Source organism: Cucurbita pepo, chromosome 6 (assembly GCF_057944985.1).
Source record: "Cucurbita pepo subsp. pepo isolate OVF chromosome 6, ASM5794498v1, whole genome shotgun sequence".
Classification (NCBI taxonomy): domain Eukaryota; kingdom Viridiplantae; phylum Streptophyta; class Magnoliopsida; order Cucurbitales; family Cucurbitaceae; genus Cucurbita; species Cucurbita pepo.
This window is the reverse complement of record NC_141803.1, coordinates 4569502-4578046: the sequence shown is the minus strand read 5'-3', so window position 1 is coordinate 4578046 and position 8545 is coordinate 4569502. Positions and strand designations below refer to the sequence as shown.

Here is an 8545-nt window from a genome sequence, read left to right as displayed (position 1 = left end):
AATGATATGACCAAAAATATAAACATCAATCTTGATCTGATGGGAAACTAATATGAAATTCAAGATAATGGAGTTTGGAGAAACTTCTTCCATTTTTCTATGCAATAGCTTTCAAGAAGTCCAAAAAGCACACAGATTAGGATTTACATCAGATGAAATGAAAAACATGAAAAGAAAATGAAATAGACAGCACACTTTCAGACAGATGATAAGGACATTGAAAGGACTTACTACTAGTTTTCTGGGGAAAGGGATAGGATAGCATTGATAAGCTCAAAAGAAATAACACAATTTCAACTCTTTAAAAAGTTTGATTAAATAATATTGCTCAATAGTCTTATTAAAAAATATAAAACAAAACACGAATATATTGACCAATAACTAAAACTCGAGATGCAAGAGGATAAAAAAGGGAATAAAATATACTCGGAAGGAAAAAGAAAACAGTTGCAAGGAAGAACCTTAATCTTCTAGACAAACTAGCACTTCAAGAAAACAATATCTACAGCTTTAACATTTCTACTCCAAGATAATAAATCTCAAATCGCCAACATGTCTTAAAAGTCCTTTCATTGCTTTACAATACCAAAAATATAAGAACGACCTTACTTGAACAGAATCTGTTTTATAGGATGTAAAACTGTACCCTTAAGTTGTGAATACCAAAAACATAACAATAGCAGCATAAGTATGGTAGATAGTTTGGCGTATTGTAAATTGCTTGAGCATGCGAAAAACACTAAGGAATTGAAGTGACCAGCCTGAAATTTCAAATACACATAAACATGTCCACAGTTTTCCCAACCCCATAGAAAACATAAATTCATTACCGAAGTTCCTTTGAGAGTTGACACGATCAACTGAAAATTTACAGTCACCTTGGTTTCTTCCATTAAGAAAGCTCAATAAAATTACCTCAATCTCATAGCAGCACTCAATGGACCTAATGCGATCACATTGGGCTTGTTCTAATAGAATTTAGGACTTGGATTAAATGCAATTATAGATATGCAAACGTTGTTTTATAATTATAATTAAATTTAAATGGTAGCTATAAATAAGAAAGAAACTGTATAAGACTTCTTACTGTTTATTATTACAAAAAAAAGAAATACCATCTTCTCTCGTTCTACTGTTGATTGCTGTTCCAATTCTATAACTTGTATATTATCAATTACCAAAGTCCAATTATGATATGAGAAATGTCAGTATCAATTACCAAACAGCAATATAAGTATTACCCCTTTCTATAAGATAACTGTGTGCTATATCAACACTGAAACTTCCAGATAGATAATTAATCTTGAGAAACTATGTGCACAAGAGTAGCAACCTACTAGAACGGTGAGAAAACAGTTGGCATGCATCATTGATCCAGAAAATAGAGGAAAACAAATGCCTAAATGATTTCTCTTCTGGTTACTAAACATAGAAAATAAGAACTTTTGGGTTTGAAGTTCATACTTTGATCAGAGTCCATTTTGAAGTTTATAATCCACGTTTAACACAAAGCACCAACTTTTCATGACTATCCCTTCATTCAAATAGGATAAATAAGGCTAATTATGCTTGCATTTTGACTTACTAGAATACATAGGCTAGTCAAAACAATTAGACTTCAGTTCTTTCTAAACTAGAATTGTTTTAAGGGGAGAGGAGATCTACCTGGCTTCACAAACATCAATGTGAGGAAAAAATACAAAAAAGATTAGAAGTCTATCCCATAAGGAGCAACAAACACTTCAAGAAAGCAGCAAAAATTTAATGCATGGCAGCTTCACATGAATATCTGCCACCACTTTTGCTCTGACAAGATTCAGTTTGTTGGGGTTTTAGAGATTCGGGACTTTACACCACCAATTATTTCTCAATTATGCCTAGATTTGTTCAGTAAGGTATATGGCACAGATTCCCTGGCTGCCTATGTTTAACAACTTCTTTTATGGCATTCCTTTCAAGGAGAAACTACAGGTGTTGTGGTTATGCGTGATTAAGCACTAAGGTTTGGTTGGAGACGGACGAAAGAATCTTTTGAGGAAATAGCAGGTGGAAATTAACGAAAATGATAAAATGTTTGCACTCTTTTTGCTATCCTCCCCCTAATCACAACACCATTCTGATTCTGCCAATCGCAGTGGCTTCTTTTACAATAGTATATTTCATACAATCAACGATAGTATCTTTCTTTTATTTAAAACAATAAGAATAATTGAACAATTTCTTACCTCTAAACATGTCCGTTCAAAAATTCTAAAACGATGCTATAACATCACCATCTAATGCTTAACGTGACAGCAAAGACATCAAAATCCCTAGAACTAATCGACTATATCAAGAAAAATGTAACACAAACAGCCTAATTTAAAGAAACAACAGAGCGAGCACTCAATTCTGAAGAATAACAAGTAAAATCATTAGGAACCTGAGCTTGATGAAAAGGACAGGTAAAGCAAAGCAAATGCATAAATTTGCCTATAATTACTTTGAAAAGTACAATTCAAAATGAATTAATAGCTGAAGCACTAACTCATTGTCACTCTCGATAATTTAACAACGACAAGCAGGTGAAGTAATGACTAACAATTACTGTCCGCAGTCGATTGCTTAACTGAGACTGCCGTCATTATTCCAAAAGAATCATTCAGAAACTAGACCTTGCACTTCGCGCCCCAAAATGATGCTCCTGGATCGGAGATCAGGACGTTCAGTTTCAAATTTGTGAGAAATAAGTAGGACTGAACCTCTATGGACATGGACGCATGGTGCTTTGATTCCGACGTTCTCATCGTCGCCGGCAGCCGCTGAGAGTAAATCTCCGGAGAATTCCCATACGATAAGCTTAATTGAAAAGAATAATAATAATAATAAATAAAGCAGTTCTTCTTTTCTTTGTTAACATCCGAGGGTCGGCTTTTAGGAGTATTTTTTAATTTCTAATTAATGTATTTTTAAAAAATAATTCAAAATTGGAGTAGCTTTTTAATTCATATTTTAAAAAATAAATAATAAAAAAAAAGTTTTGAGTGTTCAAGCTCAACGCGTATGCTCGGTACTAATTTTGAGATCTTACATCGGTTGAGGAGGAAAACGAAGCATTATCTTATAAAGTGTGGAAACCTCCCTATGAGACGTGTTTTAAAATCTTTGAGGGGAAGCCCGAAATGGGAAACCTGAAATCTGTTAGCGGTGGGCTTGAACAGTTACAAATGGTATCAAAGTTAGGTTACCGGGCGGTGTGCCAGTAAAGACGTTGAGCCCCAAAGGGGGTGGATATCGGGTGGTGTGTCAACAAGGACGCTAAGCCCTAAAGGGGGTGGACACTGGGCAGTGTGCCAAGAAGGACATTGGGCCCCAAAGGTGAGTGGATTGTGAGACCCCACGTTGATTGGAGAGGGGAACGAGTGTCAGCAAGGACACTAGAACCTAACTTGGCAGTGAGTGTGTTAGCCAAGACACTGAGCCCCAAAGAGGGTGGACATCGGACCCCGAAGGTAGGTGGATTGTGAGACCCCACATCGATAAGAAAGGGGAACGAGTTAATGTTCGCTGGCATTGAGCCCCGAAGGCATCTCATTAATGTTCGGTGGAAAGATTCACAATGCTACGAACCCAATTTGTTAGCTACAAGACCTAGTCGAAGCAATGAACAATACATCAAACTACCCTCCAGCTCTTCAGCCCACGGTGTCTTCTCTCTCATAGCTCAACCCTACAGACAGACCAATCAAGCCTCGGTTAGATTTATGACACCCCAGTATCATCCATAAGAAATGAAAAATTTTCAAACGGTAGTCAGATTCATTGAACTCATCGAGGCCGTAACTCTTCACAAAGGTATCACTAAAATGCTAGACGTTGGTATTCAAATCCTCTAAATATAAATAGATTCTCGACTTCTTTGAACCCTTTAAGAGATAAGGGTCGTTTTGCAAACGAGCTTTACCCGTTTGTCTATTCTGTTCATGATCATCAACAAATCCGAAGCATTGAAAAAGAGGTATACGAGGACAATATATAGTTATCGAGCCTCCATGAGGGTAATAGTTAATTCATTAGTAGAAGATTCGTTCTTGCTAGAATGAGAATATGCTTCAACAGGACCCGTTTCCATGTAAAATCCCGGTTGTTTCGGTTGTGCCAAGGTACTCTCACTACTTAGCATTAATACCACATTCGACATGGTCGGTCTATCCTCGGGATGCTGTTGCAAGCACAAAAGACTAACATGAATGCATCGTAACACTTCAGATAGAGCATAAGATTCTCCCATGCTTGCATCGACCAACTCTAATGGTTTTCCTTCATTCCACAACTTCCATGCCTGAGCGGAAAAAAAAAAAAAAAACACGTTAATTAGCTTAGAATTGCAGTTTGTGGAGTGATTGATCGAATTACGCGACTCACGTGTCCAATAAGGTTGAGAGCTTGGTTAGGGCGGAAAATTCCTCGGTTCTTCTTTCCACTTACGATTTCCAACAATAAAATCCCAAAACTAAAGACATCTGATTTGATGGAAAACTGTCCGTCAATGGCGTATTCTGGTGCCATATACCCACTACAAGATATCATACAGACAAACAAAACGTCAACCGAAGAACACGAAACTTAAGGATTCAAAAAATTTGAAGTTTCGTGGGAGAGAAACTTACTACGTTCCGACCACTCTCCGAGTATTTCCTTCGGTTTGATCCCCTCCAAACGTTCTAGCCATTCCAAAATCCGAGATTTTCGGATTCATATCGATATCGAGCAAGACATTACTTGCTTTTAAATCTCTATGTATAATCCTCAATCTCGAATCTTGATGAAGGTAAAGAATCCCTCGAGCTACTCCGCATATGATATTGAATCGTTTCGACCAATCTAAAAGCTTCTTTCTATCGTTATCTGAAGAATTAAAACGAGTAGCCAAAGTTAGTTCTCGAAACGGGAATCAAAGAGAAACGAAAACAATAACGTTGAATCTCAATAGATACAAACCAAATATGAAGGAGTCCAAACTATTGTTGGGCATGTACTCGTATATCAACATCTTTTCGTCCCCTTCGATGCAGCAACCCAAAAGTTTTACGAGATTTCGATGTTGAAGTTTGGCAATGAGTATCACTTCGTTCTTAAATTCTTCGGTTCCTTGTCTCGAATAGCTAGAAAGTCTCTTTACTGCAATTTCTTGTCCATCTGCAAGCCTACCCTGAAAGTGAAAGTGAAAGTGTAAGTTCATCGACTTGTTTGAAATGACTTTCTGTGAGATTCCTCGTCAGTTAGAGAGGGGAATGAAATATTTCTTATAAGGGTGTGGAAACCTCTCCCTAGCATACGCGTTTTAAAACTTTGAGGGATAGTCCGAAAAGAAAAGTCCAAAGAGAACAATATTTGCTAGCGGTGGGACTGTTACAAATGATATTAGAGTCAAACACTGGGCAATATGCCAGCAATGACGCTGACCCCAATGAGGGTGGATTGTGAGATCCCATATCGGTTGGAGAAGGGAACGAAACATTTCTTATAAGGGTGTGGAAACCTCTCCCGACGCATTTTAAAACCTTGAGAGGAAGTCTAAAAGGGAAAGCCCAAAGAGGACCTTCTTTGTTAGGGATGTGACTGTTACAAATGGTATCAGAGCCAAACACCGAGCAATATGTCAAGGCACTGGCCCCAAGGGGGTGGATTGTAAGATCCCACATCAGTTGAAGAGAGCAATGAAACATTCCTTATAACGGTGTGGAAACCTCTCCCTAGCAGACACGACCTCGAGGGAAAGTTCCAAAAAGAAAAGTCCAAAGAGGACAGTATCCGCTAGCTGTGGGACTATTACAAATGGTATCAAAGCCAGACACCGGGCGATGTGTCAGCGAGGACGCTGGCCCCAAGAAGGGTGGATTGTGAGATCTCACGTCAGTTGGAGAGGGAAACGAAACATTCCTTATAAGGGTCCGGAAACCTCTCCCTAGCATATGCGCATTAAAACTTTGAGGGGAAGCCCGAAAGAAAAAACCCAGAGAGAACAATATCTACTAGCAGTGGGTTTGAGCCGTTAAACTTTCTAAGCACTTAAAAACATGTTTTCTTCGGTACTCGTAAAGTTTACCCGAAAAACTGCACCGAAGCCACCTTCTCCGAGCTTATTGTAGCTTGCAAAATTGTCTGTGGCATTGGATATAGTTGCTAAGTCCAAGAAGGGAAGCTCCAAGTCTTCTTGCTGTCCAAGATCCTTGCCTATTCCTGTTGCCATTTTAGTGACTTCATAAGCACATGAACTAATCTTTACCATCAACTTATCAATATGAACAGAATTTACCTTCAAGGCTTCTCCTCTTGCTTCTAATGATGTAAAACCCAATCAAAACCAGACCAGCAATCACCAGAACGGTAGCTCCGATGATAACGCCGACGACAACCGAGCTCGTCTTCTTCTTCGTCTCTACACACAAGAAACAAAGCTTAGCTAACAAAGAAAGCCACAAAAGAACACAAAGAACAGCAAAAACAACATACCCAATTCAGAAGCCAGCATCCTAACATACAAATCCTGGCCCCCTCTTCGAACCACTTTGATATCAACAAGATCCCCAAGCCATATAGCACAGCCACTCCCTGAGCCCCTGATATCAGTATTGGCAAACGCCACACAAGAACAGTTCCTCAAACACTTGTCTCTACACTCGTTTAAGCTCATGCTTTCATTAACCCAAGTTAGCTGAGTATCAGGCAATTTCAGCCCAGGAATCTGCGCAAACCCAATTTTATCAGTAGAAGAACAATTCAAAGGCTTATTTCTTACACACCCATCAGCATAATCCATCAAATTCCACTTCTCAGGCACTTTTGGATGAAACCCTTTTAGACATTGACAAGCTGGTGTTAGCTCAATGTTGCAGCTCCCAAACGCGCCACAAAGCCCGTAGGTGTCGCAGTAATCCCTCGGCATAGTTGCATATAGCTTCCAATTCTTCTCAGAATCCGACCATATCAATGCCTCTCTTCTCGTCAGCGTCTGATTCAGCACCATTCTTCCGATTAATGAGGAGTTTATGAATTCATAGCTGTAAGAGAGCTCGGATTTGTTGTTTACGTAGCTGTAGACCAAAATCGGTAAGGCCGATGTGGGTTTTGCGCTGAATTGAAGACCGTTCCATGGTCCACTCCTCATGAACTCTTTCGAGCCATTCCACATCGCCGGTTCTGGGTAGTTCGTGTTCATCATTTCCATGGTTAAACTCCCCGGAGATGGGTCATCGGAACTTTTCCATGCTGATAACCGGCGTTGGATTCCATTTTCGAAATCCCATCCAAGCTTCATTCCAGGCAGTAATGTATCCGTTGGATAATCGAAGCTCTGCCATGAAATTACCTCCGATTTAGCGTCCTTCAACACCAGATTTCCATTGTCCAAGAGCTGTAGCTTCGGAATCTCTACCGATTTCGACGTATTTGCAAGCCAAACAACGGCGTTATCCTGCAAGAGAACAAGAACATTCGTCGTAGTGTTGATTTTAAGAACAGCAGCGGAAGAATCAACGATGGGATTTTCCCTGTTCGCAACCCAAACGATCGTACGTATTGGGATGATTTTATACCAAATTCCCAAGTAAACATTCGTGGAATTTCTAGGGCTGAAGAAACCCAGTTCGAAAAACCCTTTCTCCGACACCAGAGTGGCGGCGCCGGTGAGGTTTTGTGAGGCTGTTAAGAAATCAACAGCCACAGACGACGGAGAGAAGAGAAACAGAGACAGAAACAGAGTTGCCGCCGTTATGAAGGATTTTGGAGGAGGATTTGCCATTTTTTTTGCATCGGAATCCGTTTAAGATTGGATTAAAATGGTTTATTAAGACCACACAGTGAAGACAAGGAGTGTTTATGAGGATTGAATTTAAAAGTGAACGCAATGAAGATCGGAGAAGAAATGAGAGGGCGGCCATTGACTTGTGGACCTGTGGCCCCCTGCTCTGCTTTGCGACAAGTCTTCTTCCTCTCCAAAATTTTGCCCTTTTTACCTTCAAATCTATAAAATATTATGTAATTTGTGGAAAATATTTCATTAAATAATAAAAAAATTTAAATTTGGATTTACTCCTTCCAGAAGTTACCGTAAAATATTAATAACTTTAAATTTTTTAAAAATAATTTTAAAAATAATTTTATTGAAATTACTAACATTAAAATGTTTAGTGATAATCTATAAAGTGTGCCAGAATCCCTAGTAATTGTCGGTCGGTCATACGGCGGTGAATTCGTTCCCGAGCCTTGTACACACCGCGCGTCACACTATGGAAGCTGATCATGTCCGAAGTCGTTACCTTAACCGCAAAAGGGGGATGTCGAAGAGCTTATGACTGGAGTGAAGTTGTAACTGTTGGATGATGAAAGTCCCACATCGACTAATTTAGGAAATGCTCAAAGTAGACAATATCATATCATACCATTGTGGAGAGTCGTGTTCGTCTAACAGTAACAAGGTAGCCGTACTGCATATGCTAGTTAGGTATTTTGGTTTGACACTACTTCACACCCAAAAAGAAGCGAGCTACGTCTGAGTTAAACT

At 39.3% G+C, this 8545-nt stretch overlaps 1 protein-coding gene across 1 annotated transcript; it reads right to left on the bottom strand.

The window, feature by feature from the left end:
* Positions 1-2445: 2445 nt before the first annotated feature.
* Positions 2446-7966, bottom strand: LOC111796610 (G-type lectin S-receptor-like serine/threonine-protein kinase At4g27290). The gene is made up of 7 exons (XM_023679310.2): positions 6496-7966; positions 6299-6421; positions 6089-6222; positions 4981-5191; positions 4650-4887; positions 4405-4555; positions 2446-4321 (listed from the first exon to the last, which is right to left on the bottom strand). The coding sequence occupies exons 1-7, from the start codon at positions 7781-7783 to the stop codon at positions 4019-4021; spliced, it is 2448 nt and encodes an 815-aa protein (XP_023535078.2). The 5' UTR covers positions 7784-7966; the 3' UTR covers positions 2446-4018.
* Positions 7967-8545: the final 579 nt, after the last annotated feature.